The following is a 17,471-nucleotide window of genomic DNA, read 5'->3' on the forward strand; positions in this document are numbered from 1 at the left end:
TAGTCTAGCACTTATAAGCCCCATATTCGAGTCACTGTGTGTGTGTAGTCATCTGGCCTCTGTTCCCATCTGGAAAATGGGAATAATAACACTGCCCTACTCGAAAGGCGGTTCCGAGAAGAATGCAATGAGTGAGAGGTGATCAGGTAATAGGGAGCTGTCGACATACTTAAGGTAGCTAAGTAGGGGGGGTGTATTTTGTCCCCATCCAGCAGCTGGGCAAACAGAGACAATAATAGATGTATTGTTCGTATCCGTCAGGCGAGTGCTCCTTTAGCTCAGGGACTTGTGTGTTTGGAGCCAAAGCCCTGGCTTCTAGTTTTGGCTCCCCAAGGTTTATACAGGATCTGGAATTGCATCTGCTAGCGGCAGATGTGGACCTGTTAATAGCAGAGGGGTGCAGTCAGCAATGGGTAAATTCCAGCGATGGACAAAGAGCTCTCGACTTCTTTCCTTTCCCTTTTTTGTTTTGGTCTTGTCACTGCTGTCAAGGAAGGGCTGTCTTCGCAAGATCGCAGTCCCCGGGAGACCGAGAGCAGGGCGCTAAATGTCACCCCGACGCTACCCCATATGATGAAGGCTGAGCCGGCACAATTTGTGAGGCAGGAGGCAGCCCCTGGAGAGAACTTCGTTTGTTAATCAAATCAAGGGAGCTAAATGAAATGCCGCCTGCCATCTGTCTCTCCCACGTTGCATTCTGGGCTTTGTGGTGTCGTCCCATTGAAGGAATTTGTGGGGGCTCCTGGTTTCAATCTGCCTCAGCCCCCAGCCAAAGAGGGACCCCAGGACACCCCCGTCCTACTGAGCATCCTCCCACATCATTCTCTAGCCTCATCTAGCGCTGTGGGAAATCATTAAACTCTGCCACTCTGTAAAATGCTCCGTGCTCTGATGCAGTCGGAGAATGAACTCCAAAGACACGAGCATCCAGGCGCCCAAGACAGCACTTGCAATAACAGGAGGGTCAATGGCTGGCCACGGTGGGGGGAACTGGGTAGCCCAGGGCACTAGCAAGACCCTACAGAGCTTTCTACCTTTAGGTGTCTTCTTTACAGCCACCCTAGCTGGGTAGCAACTGCAACTTGTCATCACCTGCCTGCCAGCTGCTTGGTTCATGTAACATGTCTGGGGGCCTCAGCCCAGCTCTTCTCTGGTGCCTCTTGGCCCTGTTCTCAAAAGTGCCACTCCTGGTTAGGCAGTGAAACAGACTGGCCAGTTTTTCCAAAGTGTTTGAGGTCAATGGGGAGCCGCTGGGGAGCTGGGCACGTGAAAATCTGGCCTTTGTTAGAGAGGGTAAGGATGGAATGGGCCATAGAAACTCACCTGCCAGCTGACCCCTCCAGTGGGGCAAGGGTGAGGCCCATTGATGGGTGGGGATGATACCTGCCCGGGGGGAACATTCAAAAGCACCTAAATGATTTAGGCACCTACCTCCCATTGACTTTCAGTGGGATTTGGGTATGTTTGGAAATGTTACCTGTGGTCTCCAAGGCTGTCAGTCTTGCCCCTTCAAAACACCCTCTTTTCTGTATGAAGGAAGCCGGCCGGGACTGCACCTCCTGTGACTTCCAACTGAGGAGCATTTCACAGCATCTCCTGCAGGCATCTCTGTTGCTGGGCGGGGGGCGGGTCACTTACCCAAAGGGAAAAGAACAGCACTCGTCCCTTGTGCCTCCACTTGTCCCCGTGCACGGTGCCTTCTGCTTGGTGCTGCTAGCGTGTTCAGCTGCGGGAGCCTCCTACCAGAGCATGTCCTGCTCACGTGTCAGGCCAGTGGGCTAGTGCTGTATGTCGTTTGTGGCTGGGACGAAGCCTGTGGGAGGAAGGGGAGACAGCGGGGATGTATGCCTGTGAAAAAGGGTATTAGTCCATGTGGAACTGGATGGGTACCTATTAGCTCAGCCTAGGTTTGGGGAGAGTCCCTCACTGCTGGGGGAGGTTTTGGCTAGTCCTCCACCCACCTATGCTCCTCAGAGTGGCTGTGGAGGTTTTCTCTTCCCGTGTGGCTTTTTTTGGCCTTCCTTTGGCATAAAACTATTAAAAAAGCCGAAGGGTGGCCCACAGAATGTCTCTGAATGGACGTGACCCCAAGGGCCGCGGGTTTAACTAAACTGAGTCAAAGACCCATCTAGTGACCAGTGCAGAGCCTGGTTGTAGAGACACTGATTTCTAGGCCTTGCTTGCTTCGATGTAGAGGGCCTCGGGGAAAACCCCAGTGAGGGAGGAGAGGTACTGGAGCCAAAGGACAAGACTGGCACAAAACCAAATGTGGATCAAGTGGCCATGATGAAATGTAGGCTTGACATGAGAAGAGGGTTTCTAAGCAGCAGCAGAGGGAGGTTCTGGAACAGCCTGTCAGTAAGAGCAGTGGGGCCAGGAGACCCCAGGAGGCCGGACTAGATGATCATTGTGGTCCCACCTGGCTTTAGAATCCGTGAAGATGGAGCTTGATAAATTTATGAATGGGATGATACGGTGGGGTGGCCTCCGTTACCCAGGAAGTCCTACACCCTGTGTTTGAACAGGGCATCTCTTGTTCCCGAGACATATTGGGACATGATTGGAGGGTTACCACAGGATCATCTCGCCTTGCTAGAAGCTTATCAGGAGATCTGAGGACAGCAAGCAACAGCTCATTAATCTGGGAATTGAGAACTTCAGTTAATGTTTGTAGGGCTGTGGTAGCCGTGTTGGTCCCAGGATATTAGACAGACAAGGTGGATGAGGTAATATCTTGTATTGACCCAGCGTCTGTTTGTGAGAGAGACCAGCTTTCAAGCTGACATTGGGCTGAAGACCTGAAGAAGAGCTCTGGGTAGCTCGAAAGCTTCTCTCTCACCAACAGACATTGGTCCAATACAAGATGTTACCTCACCCACCTTGTCTCTCTTAAATATAATTATCATGTAATCAGCAGGAACCTATAATTATTATTTATGTAATAATATAATTAATAGATTTATCTATTATTTATATTTATGTGCCTAGTGCTTCTGCCCCTCAAGCTCGGCGCAACACGTGAATTAATTCTGCATGAGACTAACCTGACCAGACAGAGATGTTTGTGTCCGAGTTTCAGCGGTAAACAGAGGTCCGTGGCATGACAATCAGTTTTGATTGGCCTTGCCCTCGAGGAACTGCATTGCAATGTTATTATAGGTTGGCCCAGCTAGTGAGGAACAGCCTCGGAGGCCTCATGCAGAAATTCAAATAACGCTATGGTTTTCCAGCCCTACCACCTCAGTCTGTGAATTTTCTCACAGTCTAAAGGGAGGCGGGGGAGGGAGGCCAAAGGTCAACCTGGTTTCTGCCTGAAATGGCGTTGTAGCTACTGCTCAGCCTCCGAGTTAGTCCTGAACCAATCGCCCCACTGGATTACACTCACTGGGGGGCGCTGTTCTGTAGGGAGTTGTGCAGGGGATTCAGTAGGGGGCGCTCTCCTCTCTGATTAAAATGCCCCAAAGTGGCGGTAGGGGGGATGCTGTGGTGCTGGGAATGGTGTTGGTGGCTCAGTAGGGGGCGCTCTGCCCTCTAAGTCAGCACTGAGCCCAGTACAATGCTGGGAGGCTCTATGAGTGGGCTGGCACAGTAGGGGGCGCTCGCCGCTACATGTAGAAATTGACAGGTTGAGCCATTGAAGGGTTAAAATCCATGTGCATTTTATATAACAACCTGGTACATGGATTGTACCAGCTCTTTCTCAGACCCGAAGTCCAGAGTTTGGTCAAGAGACCAGAGGCCTAGCAAATAGTGATTAGCTAAGAGAAAGCTGGGGTAAACACGATAATCTTGTTTTGCAAAAATAGGCCTGGTCAGCAAATTGCCAGGTGTTGGATCTAAGAACTAAATAATTGTATCTTATTCAGAGTTGCAGACTGAACGAAGGATCCCTGTTCCTATTGTGTCAGTCTCTTCTGTAGGGAACGTTCTTCCCACAGATCCAACCTTGAGTTTATGAAAAGTTGGCACATGTCAGTATACGATATGGCATTCTTCCACCTCCCTTCCCAGGGACCAGTGCCTGCCTTAAGACACAAAGTGGACAATCTTTATTGCCATATACTTTCACTGTTTCTTTGCTTTAATCCCTAGGAATGTACCTGCTGGACAATCAAAAGACTTGCTCCATTCCTATGGACCCCAAATCAGAATTCAACATATATATTTTATACTAATAACATTTCATCACAGTATTAATTAAATGTTAACTTGCTAACTTGAGACCATGGGCAGAGACATTATGTAACCTGTTATCCACTGGCTACTGTGCTATCTTGTCTTGCTGCAAAACCTATCCCGGAGTGTAGAACTGCCCACCATGTCACTTTCCCCACCCATGGAAAATCTATATATTCTATTGTAATCAATTGATTGACAGTGTCTCTGAGCCTAATAAGCAAGGTGACACTCCGCCACCGCTCTGTGTGTAATAAACTCCTATGCATGGTGTGAATTTATGTCCTTCAGCCATGTAATCATTTTTCAAACATATCATAATAATAATTAGCACTTCCTGTCTGCAAACCACACCGCTGATCCCACCCAACTCCCCTCGCATATCATGACCCCCGTAACAGATGGGGAACAGAGGTGCAAAGGGGGCGGGCTTATGGGGCTCACATTAAAGTGACAGGAATAGTAATACCCACAGCGTACTTGTTAGCAGTAGATGCAGCGCAGAGTGGGTAAGTAATTTGCCCCAGGACAGAGCTGGGAAGAGAACCCATGTCTTCTCAGCTCTGTCCACTAGGCCACACTGCCTTCCAAGTTGCCAGGTTAATTCTACAGATCATCACCCAATTTTAGTTCATTTGGTACCCAAAAAGAAATAGCAGGAGCAGGTTCTGCTTTGTATTTTGTGCCCTGGCTTTGTATTTTGTGCCCTGATGCTTCTGATGACCATCATCGGCTGCCCTTGGATCTGAGGGTATTCAGCCCCTTCCTGGCTCTAGTCTTTTGGAAGCAGTCCCTCTTGAGGTGTCCTAGACGTGCGGAGAAAAGGCAGGACTCCGGGGTGCCATTCAAGAGGTGTGAAGAGCCATGGCTGAACCAACTCTTCCTTCTCCAGGGCACAAACACACCCGCAAAGTCCTGGTGAAATAATTAAAAGCAGTTTTAATAGAACAGAGTTGAAAGTACACCGGGCAACACACAGATTTTTAAAGCAAATTGTGTACATCTGAACACTTGCATAACAGGAGGATGAAATAAATAGTGACACACACATAGAGCTGCTTTCTGTTGTCGTTTTTGAAAAAAATAAATCAGATTGCTTTGTGCCAAAATGACATGCACTGCTTTTAAAACGCTCTTCGACCCAGGACTTTGCAGTGGTTTCTTAAAGTCAGTGACGTTATCATTTCGTATGTACAGTGAAAACACTCCCAGGGCATATCCCTTCTGTGAAGCAGAAGTTCCATTGATGTCTCCCACTAGCATACAATGGATACATCAAACTGATCTCGTGGGCAGCCGATTGGGGGTTCTGGGTCATGATTCAGCTCCCAGTTTGAAATGCTGCCCTTTGCTGAGAGAGGGCGGCAGTGAAATCTGCACACAATGATGTACCAATGGCAGTATGGCCTTGCTGATTGGGATGTAAGCTGTGTGCTAGTCAAAGTGCTCGGAAATCCTGTTCTGTTGCCTGGACAAAGCGAGGCCTCTCGGAGAAGCAAAATAAAGCATCAGGGTTTCATTTTGTGGCTCTTAGGTGAGATGGTTCCAAATCCTTATGCAGGTGATTGTTCTGGTGAGGCCCCTCCATGCTGGCCCCTGGGAGCAGGATACAGGGAGAGGGAGAAAGGGATTAGTCAGCCAGCTTGAGGTCTCCCAAACTTGCATCGTCCTGCATCCATTCTCCTGGGCACCCAAGGGCAAACTAAGGTCAGTGGCCCTCATGAGGGGATACCAAGGAGGGAGCGCACTGGTCCTCGGGGCTGATGGATTTCCATGTTAAAGTGTATCCCGATGGGTGGGAATCGCCTGGAGGTGATGGTTTGTTTAGGCAGCAGTTTTTATAGCTTGTGGGATGACAATGTTTGTTTTGGTTATTTGATGAGGTGTTAGGCTGCAGGGCAAAAATCTGACCGTGAACTCATGGGGCACTGGTGCCATTCCACACGGCACTGGCAGAGAGCTGGCAGGATGTAGGGTTGACAGCAAGCTGGGCATCCCACGTCGGCTTCAGTTTCCCTGGAATCTGATGAATGCCGTTCCTGGATCTGCTTGTGCTCGTTTCATTCTCTTTAGAGTTCACTTTCCGTATCAGATCCCTCCACACCCTGGAGCAGGTGAGCGTTGTTTGACTTTGCCTATTGTAAACGGGTTCGTTTGAGTCAGGTTCTACGTGGCAGCCTGGTGCAGGGAATCCCATCCAGCTGGAAAACAAGGAGTTCCTGGCAGGGGCAGCTCTAGGCATTTTGCCACCCCAAGCATGGCAGGAAGGCTGCCTTCGGCAGCTTGCCTGCGGAGGGTCAGCTGGTCCCGTGGCTTCAGCGGATGTGCCTGCGGGAGGTCCTCCGAAGCCGCAGGACCAGCAGACCCTCCGCAGGCAAGCTGCCCAAGGCAGCCTGCCTGCCGCCCTCGCGGCAACCAGCAGAGCACCCCCAGTAGCTTGCCGCCCCAACCACGCGCTTGGCGTGCTGATGCCTGGAGCCGCCCTTGGTTTCTGGGTCCCATTCCTGGCTCTGACATGCCATCAGCAAAGTCCTGAGCCACTGCCTTGTTCCTGGAGCTGGGCGCCACGTTTTTATTGAAATATTGTTTTGCCGATATCAAAATACTGAGAAAAAGTGTCAATTTGATAATGATGTGTTTGGCAAAACCTCCCCCTATGAAGCAATTTGATATTATCCTAGCTCGACATTTTTGGCGTGGACCGCTGTGATTTTTCAGTTTGAAATGATTTTTGACATGCAATGTATTGCGTTTTCTTATATTTTTAAAAAAGGTGGAAGGGTTTCCAAAGGTTGAAATTGAAATGAAATGTTTTTTGATTTTACCAACATGAAACCCATAGACCCAAAGTGATTTTTCCTCCCAGAATTTCCTTTCGCAGGAAAATTAGATTTTGTTTGTTTGTTACAGGTTTGGAAGGGAACAAATTTAGAAATTGTGGAATTCCTTTTGAAATAGAAAATCCAGGTTCTGCCCAGCTCTACTCATTTCTCCACAATGCTGCAGCACTTCGGAATTATTTTGGGGAAGTCCTGTCTATGGCCTATATTGTACAGGAGATCAGACTAGATGCTCACAAGCAACCCTTCTGGCCTTGGTATCTATGAACTTCTGTCTTCAGGTTGTGATGTGGCTTGGATGCCATGATGTTGCTGCATCACCGTGTGCTGGTGAATCACCCCAATGAGAGAGCAACATCTTCAAGTTAGAACATGGTAACTATGACCCTCAGCATCAATTTAGGGCATTTTCAATGACCTGTGGGTCGTGAAGCAATTTCTGGTCATGTGGCAGCTGGTCATGGAAGGTCCAGAGATGGAGCTCAGTTCAGGGAACACTTTTCATTGTGTGTTTTCTTCTCCCCTCTAGCACCTTTCATTCCAGGATAACAAAGTGTTTGTGAATATTAATGTGAAGCCTCAGAATTTACTTTTGTGGAAGTATCATTAGCCCCACTTTATAGTGGAGAAAACTGAGCCACAGAAAGGTGAAGTGACCTGCCCAAGGTCCTACAGCGAGTCAGTGGCAGAGTGGGGATTAGACGCCAGGGGTCCTCAGGAATGATGCATCTCCTAAAGCAGAAGGAAGCTAGTCTAGTCAGCCCTTTAACCATTATACCAACCTGCCCTTTAATAAGTGCCCTATCCTTGCCCTTATTAGAACTGTTTGTAATGGCAACACTGATGAAATCTTGGCCCCAGTGCAGTTAATAGCAAAACACCCATTGACTTCAATGGGGGTCAGAATTTCACCCCATGTTGGTAAATTTAGAATTGGGCCCACCTGCCCCCGAGCACTAACTAGCTCATGTTCAGGGAGGATTAAGGCGAAATGGAACCCACAAACCACACCCCTGCTTTAGCCCCTTTGCCAGACAGACGATCCTTCCTACACCCCATCCATCCAGGAAATATTCTGCTGTGAGAACTGCTGGCTCGTCAGCCATGTGGAACTGTCAGACACAAATGTGACATGCGTGTGTGGGGAACATGGGACAGTTCAAACAAGCACAAGCAATGGCCATCAGGAGAATTGGCCAGGACCCCAGAGAGAACCAAGCTTGGTATAGGCTCACCCTGTCCGGAGTGGTACTTCCTGGAATGAGACATGCTGCCTGGCTAGCATTGGGTCACCAACCCCAGTTGTCCTTCTCTGAATAGCACAGCCTTGTGAAGTCATAGATTTTAAGGCCAGAAGGACTCTGATGATCAGCTAGTCTGACCACCTGCATACCACAGTCCTGAAAACATCACCGTGATTCTGGCAGTAGGACAGGCCCCTTTCAATTTAAAGCCTCCCGGTGATGATGAATTTGCCAGGCCCCTTGCTAATCTGTTCCAAGAATTAATTCCCCTCGGTGCATCTGGTTTCCCTTTTGAACTTTCCTGGCTGCAGCTTCCAGCTGGTGGATTTTGTTCTGCCTCTGCCAGCTACCTAAAAGAGGCCTCTATGACTGATACATGCTCTTGGCATAGGTATGGCTGGATAAGGCTTCTGTGTTCAGATTTTAACTGATAAACACTGATCAAACACCCCAGATACAGAACCCCCAAATCAACCAGTGTTTATCCAGTAAACACTGAAAAACACCAGAAATGGTTTCTCAATTTGCATGGATTTCACCCCTTTCCCAGCCCCTGTGTGTTTACAGAGGTGATGTCCCTACTCACTAGCTTGTATCTATAGGCTTGTCTACACGGAGCACCAATGCGGACTACGGGAGTGTGACTTCTAAAGCGCACTAGCGTGCTGTGCATTAATTGGTCTGTGTAAACCTTGCTGGTGTGCACCAGTTTCCCTACACAGTGCAGTTTGCTACAGTACGAGGTGTATATCCAAAGGGAAAGCCTTGAAAATAACCCAGCTTTGGGATAGCTACACAGAACTAAAAAATGGCTAAAAATACCCTTCCCCAATGAAGTTAATAAACCCTGAAAAACAGGACCCTACTCATAGACCACAAATAAATTGCCCTTTAACCATCTTGGATAAACGAAGCAGATGGAGCTCCATTAGACTCTCACTGGAAGGCAGTTTTTGCAGACCCTGAATCAACTGTATAGATTTTTTCTAAACCCTCGCCAGTTGTTGAACATCCTTTTTGAAGTGCGGACTGGATTAGGTCTCTCTAAGGCCATAGACAGAGGTAGGGCCATGGAGTGAGAGGGGTATTTCAGAGAAGACACTGGCACTTTTGGTAGAACTTAATAATGCCGAGCAAGGACTTTCGGAGAAAGGTCAGTAAAAGGAGATGGGTGTAGGTCTGTCACATAGGGTTGGGTGGGAAATAGATTCCCCGTCCCATGAGCATTTTTCAGATTTTGAACATTTTTCCTGTCCCAAGTTGGGATGAAAAGTGGAACTCTCAAACATTTTCATCACCCCCCTCACAACCTCCCTCCCCCAAATTTCACTTTGAGCCAATTGAAACATTTATTTCAATTTCAACCATATATTTTAAAAAATGTCGTTACTCTAATTAGCTTTAATTTCTGAACGAAAAGTGCTTTTGACTTGGAAAACCATTTAGAAAACGTCAAAACGGGACCTTTCTGGAACTTCGAAACTTTCTTTTCAACAACTGAAGAATTCGTCATAACTCAGCTGTTCCTGAGAAAACTTGCAGTTAAGAAAAATGGACATTTTTGGAAGAAAAGCCGGTTCATTGAAGAATTCTTGACTAGCTCCACTGTCACTACCAGGAGTTTATGGGCTGAGAAAAGCAGGATTTGCATTTCTTTGTTAGCCATCTGCAATTTTTCCGCAGAGAAGGCACAAGCAAACCCTGCCCACAAATGAGCTGTTTCCTGGCTCTCAGCTAAAGCAGTTCAGGGCAGCTGGGAATGTTTGCCACACAACTCTACCCACCAGAGGGTGTAGCCATACAAGGCCGAAGATCCAGAAATCTGGAGGGTTTATGCAAATGAGTCAAGATCTTAATTTGCATACTAAATGAATATGCATAAATATGCGGAAGTAGCTGGATTGTAAAACTGCAGGTTTCAGAACATGCCACCCATGGCTCCATGCTTTCTGTAGTTCTCCATCTCAGCTGTACGCCTTCGGGAACAAAGCCCGGAAGAGCAGCTTGAGACCAGGGGGCAGCTCAGCCCCATAGCCCCTCCTGCATCCCCACAGCTCTCCTGCGGGAATTGCGGCCTGTAGTCAATGCAGTAGAGTTGGACCAAATTTTGCTTATGTTAGAAAAAAAATACATCAAAGCCGTGTGGTCTGATGAAGCATAAAACCAAGGTGCTTTATGTGTGTGTGAGTTGCATGATTGTGAGTGTGTAGGTGTGTGTAGGAGAGTGCATGTGTGTGTGAGGGTGTATGTGTGCGTGTGGCTTTGGGAGAAATTAAGATTTTGTGGTGCTCTTGGCTCCCTCTTCCCAAGGACCTGGGTGTGAACCCAGGTGTCCTCCAAATCCTCGTCTTGCCATGAGCAGAAGCCAACACACCCCCAGTTCAATTTTCCCTGGTGTTTCAATGGGAGCTGCCTTCCTAACGCCAGAGGAGTGAGCATGAGGGCCGGTCCCTGGGGCAAATACTGCAGTGAAGTCTCAGGCTCAGGTTACTCTCACAAATGCTGAATTCACACAGCTACGTGTGGGCCTGGCTGCCAGGCACCGTGTGCTGGGGTGGGGGGGGGGGGGCAGCAGGGGGACCCCAGTGCTGCAGCAGGCTGCATGGCAGGAGCTGCCGCGTGACCTCGCCAGGTGTCCTGCTTGGTGCGGGGCGACAGGGTGGATGTGGGGGGATGAATAATCACAGGGTCGTAATAAAACGGAGGCATAAGGCAAAGCACAGGAATGGCCCCCGGCAAACTGCGTTCGTGGCCCAAGCAGCCGGTCTGTCCTCTGGGTTAACGCACATCAGGGCATCCCTCCCCATCACCGCTGCTTGCAGAGGTTCTTCAGGTCACCTGCGCTGGCAGCAGGAGCCTGGAAGCAGCGTTTACCAGCCTTGCCCCCTAGAATGGGTTAGCAGGGCCATGGGGTGGCAGTGGCTTCTGACAGGGCCGTTCCCGAGGTGCCATCGCCATATGCCACAAATAGGGCTTTCACGACACCTTTGGATGCAGGCCTGCCGTGTGGCTGCTGAACCAGAGTGAGGAATTTATACCCACAGTGACGTGCATAGGAATGGAGAGAGAGGCAAGAATGCAGACAGGTCACATCCCAGCCATGTGACCAGTGCTAGCAGGACCGGGGCTCTCACTGGACGAACACGGGTTTCCGCTACACCTGCTGATAGGTCAGGACTGGGTCGGATGCTGGACTCTGCCGTATCTCCAGCAAACCCGGCATCACTCGGGGAATTGCTCTGCCCTCAGCCGGCCTTGGGATAATGTGAAGCCCTCACTGGATCATTGTCCTCAGTTTCTGTAGACTTGCCAGGGCCACCAGATACTGCCCAGACCCACAGTCCTGGACCAGGGGGGTTCTGGCCTCACAAGGGTTTGGGAGAATAAGAAAGAGCTTCTCTGAGATCTGGTCTCCCAGGGCAGACACTGGCAAGGGGGTTCTTTGGTGTCGGACAGTCCCCGCTGGGGCTCTGCTGTGTTTCACTGGGCTTGTGGGGCGGGGGTCCATCCTGGAAGTACATGATCCATAGGCCGTGCTCAGTCTGCAGTGCAAGCAGCGGAGGCTCTGCTGCAAACCTTGGCCCCCATCCTGCATGATGGCTTCCTCCCCGCTCAGACAGCCGTCGACTGCTTGATGCTGTGGAAGCTGACGCGTGTCGGCGACGTAGGGATGGACATAGCTCTGGCCACGCGGGCGCGGATGGAGTGCTTGTCCTGCCACCGGTGCCATCTCTTCCGCACGGCGGAACGGACCTGCCAACACATTGCAGAGCACACAGGGCATTTACTACCATGCTGCCAGAAAGGGCTTTCCTTAGACCTGAGACAGAACTGGGGCAAGATTTCTCTCTCCCACTGCACAGCCTTGCAATACACCTTAGAGCTAAGGGGCTGAAAGCAGGTTACAGACATCAATGAACTAAGCCCTCAAGCTCCCCAGGAGGAAGGAACAGTTCATGGCATTATCCTGTTTTTGTAAATGGGGAAACTGAGGCACAGAGCAGAGACATGACTTGCCCAAGGTCATCCTGGAGTTCTGGGGCTTGCCTTATGCTGGAGATCAAACTAGGTGATCAGAGTGCAGCCTTCTGACCCCCAGAGCCTACAAATCTCTGAAAAATTCTTATCCCAGTGTGCCGGGGGGAGAGTTGAGGCAGATAGGGGGGCAGAGCATTTGCAAAAGGTCACCCCGCTGGGTCATGGCAATGGGAGATTCGAGCCCAGCAGTTCTGACTCCAAACCCTTTGCTCTAACTGACAAGGCAGCCTCCTTCCCAGAGCCAGAAATAGGGGCCTGACTCCCAGGTCCGGCTAGTCACTCTCCAGGGCTGGCCACTGACCTCAATAAATCCCGTCTTTAAAGATCTGACAGGAAACGAGAGCAATGAACCCAGCTCCAGGAACATGAAAGAGCGAGCAGGAGATAAATCCAGGCTGCAGCTATAATTAAAAGGGGCTAGCGGCTCAGAAAAATGAGACTGTCCGTTTGTGACGGAGGGCAAGCAAGCGATGGGCTCACAGAGTCCCTTTATTACTTGTCTGGTCCGCATCTGTGTCTGTTCTAACCTAGAGCGGCGCAGATGCCTTGGGTGGCTGGTAAATATCAGAGATTCACAGACTCCAAGGACAGCGGGGCCTATCATGCTAATCTAGTCTGACCTCCCAGACGCAAAGAGTTACTGCAGGAGGGTGGCTTATTGACAGCAAGGTGTGAATTCCACCAATGGGAACAGAAGCCGCTGGGGTGGATGAAACAGCTGTGTGGGGACAGATTTCTTAGTGCCCGTCCTTAGCCTTCCAAATATTTAACACTCGGAAAGCTGGGCTGCTAACTAGCTGGCACTGCCCCCTTTCCGTTCCCCTGGCTCTGAGCTACTTGAGTCAGTGCAGGGGACAATTGTTTCCTATAGAACCGCCCCGGCAGGCAATCCGGTCTCGGCGCTGCAGCAGAACCAGGCCACATGCACCACGCAGCCCAGCAGCATGTCCTGTCCGACAGTGGAGCTAGGAATGGGATTGAAGAGCCTGGTCTATGTAATGGCTACTGGGTGTGTCTGCATCTCGGTGCTTCATGACCCTGGGTGAGCACTGAAATTCCTAGGTCGTCTCCAGCGGGGGTCCCATCCTAAGCTGCCTGTTACTTGCTCACAGGGGCAAATGCCAACTGCTCGCCCAGCTTGCCCTGTTGCAATCCTATGGGAGGCCCCGACAGCCCGGTGATGAGATGGAGAATCATAGAATATCAGGGTTGGAAGGAACCTCAGGAGGTCATCTAGTCCAACCCCCTGCTCAAAGCAGGACCAACCCCAGCCAAATCATCCCAGCCAGGGCTTTGTCAAGCTGGGCCTTAAAAACCTCTAAAGGATGGAGATTCCACCACCTCCCTAGGTAACCCATTCCAGTGCTTCACCATCCTCCTAATGAAATAGTGTTTCCTAATATCCAACCTAGACCTCCCCCACTGCAACTTGAGACCATTGCTCCTTGTTCTGTCATCTGCCACCACTGAGAACAGCCGAGCTCCATCCTCTTTGGAACCCCCCTTCAGGTAGTTGAAAGCAGCTATCAAATCCTCCCTCATTCTTCTCTTCTGCAGACTAAATAACCCCAGTTCCCTCAGCCTCCCTCAGCTTCTCCTCTGCTCTCCGCTGGACTCTTTCCAGTTTGTCCACATCCTTTCTGTAGTGGGGGCCCCAAAACTGGACGCAATACTCCAGATGTGGCCTCAGCAGTGCCGAATAGAGGGGAATAATCACTTCCCTCAATCTGCTGGAAATGCTCCTACTAATGCAGCCCAATATGCCTTTAGCCTTCTTGGCAACAAGGGCACACTGCTGACTCATATCCAGCTTCTTGTCCACTGTAATCCCCACGTCCTTTTCTGCAGAACAACTGCTTAGCCAGTCGGTCCCCACCTTGTAGCAGTGCATGGGATTCTTCCATCCTAAGTGCAGGACTCTGCACTTAGAGACACAAGGAGGCTGCTGTTGATGGCGTGAGCTGCCGAGGAGAAGGCTCTTGCACCCACGGTGTTTATAGGGTTGGGCAGAGAGGAAGCCAATGCTAAAGGAAGGGAGTGGGGAGGGCTGTACAGAGAGAGAAGGTCAAAGGTGGAGCGGAAGGTGGATTTTGAACTGGGTCCAAACTGTGCTGGTGAGTGGGGTGCATGGGGCCATGCTTCTTTGAGGAGGGAGGCAGCATTCTACACTTGCTAGACTCTGGAGAGCTGTGATTGGGGATGTGGCTGGACAGCAGCTGCTGCAGGAGAATAGACCTGTAGGAACCTAGGAGGAAAGAGACAGACGGGAAGTCGTAGCCTATGCGGGATGTTGCAGAAGGAAATGACAGGCAGATTTGTGACACAGGAGATGAGGGAGGAGAAGAGGAGTTCGGGTCAAAGATCCACATGGAAAAAAATAGGCTCTCTCCACCTGCTACAAATTCAGTAGCTGGCAGCATCTTCCCCTTGTTCTAGGCTTCGAGTTTCTTTATGACTTAGACAGGAAACATGCTTTGGAACACACATCTCAAATAATATCATTGTTCTATGTAGCCCTGCCATTGTTATCAGACGGCAGTGCTACATATAGACCTACACATTCTTTTTCTTAGTGTGTGAACAAGTTTTTAGCCTTGGAAGAAATGCTGTGTTGTTGGTTTTCAGATGCAGTTTCCTTGGGGCGAGCTGTTGCAAGTAGCAGGAGAGTTTGCTCTCTGCCTTAACCTCTGTAAGCAGAGTCTGTTCTGGGGACAGAGTTGGGAGCTGGGCATTGGGATTTTGGCTGTGGGTACTGAAAGAGGGGATTGCCTGTGTGCTATCTGTGCCCACCTCTGTTCCAGGACTGATGAATATACAGTAAATAAAGAAATTACACCAATATCCCCAGCCTCCACATTACCGATTTCTCCTCTAACAGGATGTGGTCTTGCAAGGTCCCGACATCTGCTACCTCTCCACAGAGGGGTGCTGTTATTATTTACCACATGCTGAATGCCAAGAGGACTCAGGGCACACAGAGGAGTCAGGGCTCTTCCCCAAGGAGGTTACAAGCTAGTCTGCAGGGAAGCTGATAACAGAGTCACACATCGGCTCCCTGGTCTCCAACACGCTGCATTAAAACCCTCCATGAGTAACCCGGAAAAACCAGCACTGGCCTTCCTTTGTCCCCATCTTGGCTCCCTCCTTGTGGGCTCAGGAAGGATTCCGAGCTGCTTCCCAACAATCCCTGTTGGAAGTCCCACTTTCAGTTCCTCCACTGCCCTGGCTAATTTGCAGCAATGCATCCAGTCACCAAGACATCTGTCCCTTCCCCTCCATGCTGATCTTAGCATGCGTTGCAAAGCCCCCTGGATTCTGAGTTCATCCCATCCCACATTTCCCCTCGGGGTTTCAAGCTCCCCAGGAGCCATTCCAGCACATTTATCTTTTCAGCCCCTTTCAAGCTAATGTTCCTTCCCTGTTGGAAGTGACTGTTGGGGCAGGAATGCTGTCACATGATTAGAGGAAGAGACATGGAGTGGGACTCACTGGCTCCTATGCCTGGCTTTGGTAGGAAGTTCTGGTTAGTGTTAGGGCAGGGAAGTGGCGTCAGGATGCCAGTTGCACTGCAAACTCTGCCACTGACTCACTGCATAACCCTTGTCCATGTTACTTCTCGAGTTCTCTCTCTGTAAACGGGGGCCGGGCTAATTCTCCACGGGTGTGTTGTGAGGATGAATTGGTAAATAGCTTTGTGAGGATGAATTGGTAAATAGCTGAGTGCCAGGCATTATGGCGCAAATCCTAAAGTGCTTCCACCAGAGGTTCGGAGCCTAAACACCTTTGAGGATTTGGGCCTATTTAGAACATAAAAATGGCCAGACTGAGTCAGACCAAAGGTCCATCCAGCCCTGTGTCCTGTCTGCTGACAGTGGCCAGTGCCAAGTGTTTCAGAGGGAATGAACAGACCAGGAGATCATCAAGTGATCTGCTCCCCTGGTTGCTCCTTGGTCAATTTTGGCCTGACTGACAGCAGCAAACTGCCTGTTATCAAAGCCCTGAAGGGGCTTAGAGCATCAATCAGCCTCAGTGACTGAACAAACGCCCCTGCCTTGGTGGCGGGGAGGGCAAAGCCAATCTCATCTTTGAATTATTAACTAGACCATTTTGCTGCTTTGCAGAAGGTGGGAAACGGTTTAAAAAAGAAAGTCTTTGAAAATAATAATAATAAAAAATCCATCCACCAAGATCCCAGGACAGAAAGCAGCCATGGTGGGTGAATTCTTTAGCAAACGCCAGATGGTTAGCTCACAGAGCTGCTGGCTTGGGAGCTGTCTCTCCCCGAGAAAAGGCTATGGACGGGTACAGCAAAGAGATGCCGTGTTTTCCTTTGGCATCGGAAAAGGCTTTTTATGCCCCCCGTCCCCTGGGATCTGCTGTATCTGTCTGGTACCCAGCCGTCTGTTCTTATAGCTAGCAATTGCAGGGAGGTATAATACTTAGTTCTGCCATGAGTGCAGGGGACTGGACTAGACAACCTCCTGAGGTCCCTTCCAGTCCTATGATTCTGTGCAAAACACAGAAACACAACTGATCAGTCCAGAGAGGGGCTTTGGTTTGGCCAGCTATGTTCCTTTTCTCTTGGGTCACAATGCGCTAGGTTTGGGGAAACGATCTCTGTATTTAAACAGATGGTGCACCCACCACTGGCGTGCCATCCCGGCAAACTCTGCTCATCTTGGGAAAGGGTTTACAGGAACCCTACCTAATGGACAAATTGGACTGGGATCTCGTCGTGACAGTTTTCCCATGCGCTGTGTCAACATAGCCCCAGGCTCCTTCAGCCAGCCCAGCGGCACCCTTTCTCCAGCCATGGGAGCAGAGTTGGCTGAAATGGCCTCATGGAAAAGGAAGTGAAATGAAAAATGGGGCCAAACTGAACATTTGTCCGAAAAGTTTCGTTCCGGCGGACATTTCCCAAGACCGAATTGTTTTTCAGCAAAAGCCTTTGGTGAAAATGTTGGGTTTTCAGGAAAATGTTTGGTTTCTGATTTGCAAAATCTGACCCTTTTCACCAACCCCCCTCCCCAACCCAACTTCCCCCCTATACATGTTTTTAAGACACTGAAAATATTTATTTCCAGTTTTCCTTTTTTGTTGAAAAAACTCCCAAACCCAAGTCATTTTAATGGGAAATTCTGATGAAAGCGATTCAAGCCTGAGGTTTTCCCAT

At 49.8% G+C, this 17,471-nt stretch overlaps 1 protein-coding gene across 2 annotated transcripts in view; it reads right to left on the bottom strand.

The window, feature by feature from the left end:
• Window positions 1-4,419: 4,419 nt before the first annotated feature.
• CRHR1 (corticotropin releasing hormone receptor 1) overlaps window positions 4,420-17,471 on the bottom strand; it is a 95,662-nt gene continuing 82,610 nt past the window's right edge. The window contains exon 13 of one of the 2 annotated variants that reach the window (XM_030541562.1): window positions 4,420-5,091. In XM_030541562.1, coding sequence (XP_030397422.1) covers window positions 4,903-5,091 — 189 coding nt within the window. In that variant the 3' untranslated portion in view covers window positions 4,420-4,902. Of the gene's footprint in view, window positions 5,092-11,774; window positions 12,014-17,471 lie in introns of those variants that run through there. The other variant, XM_030541563.1, reaches the window with a different exon arrangement.

Source organism: Gopherus evgoodei, chromosome 23 (assembly GCF_007399415.2).
Source record: "Gopherus evgoodei ecotype Sinaloan lineage chromosome 23, rGopEvg1_v1.p, whole genome shotgun sequence".
NCBI lineage: Eukaryota > Metazoa > Chordata > Testudines > Testudinidae > Gopherus > Gopherus evgoodei.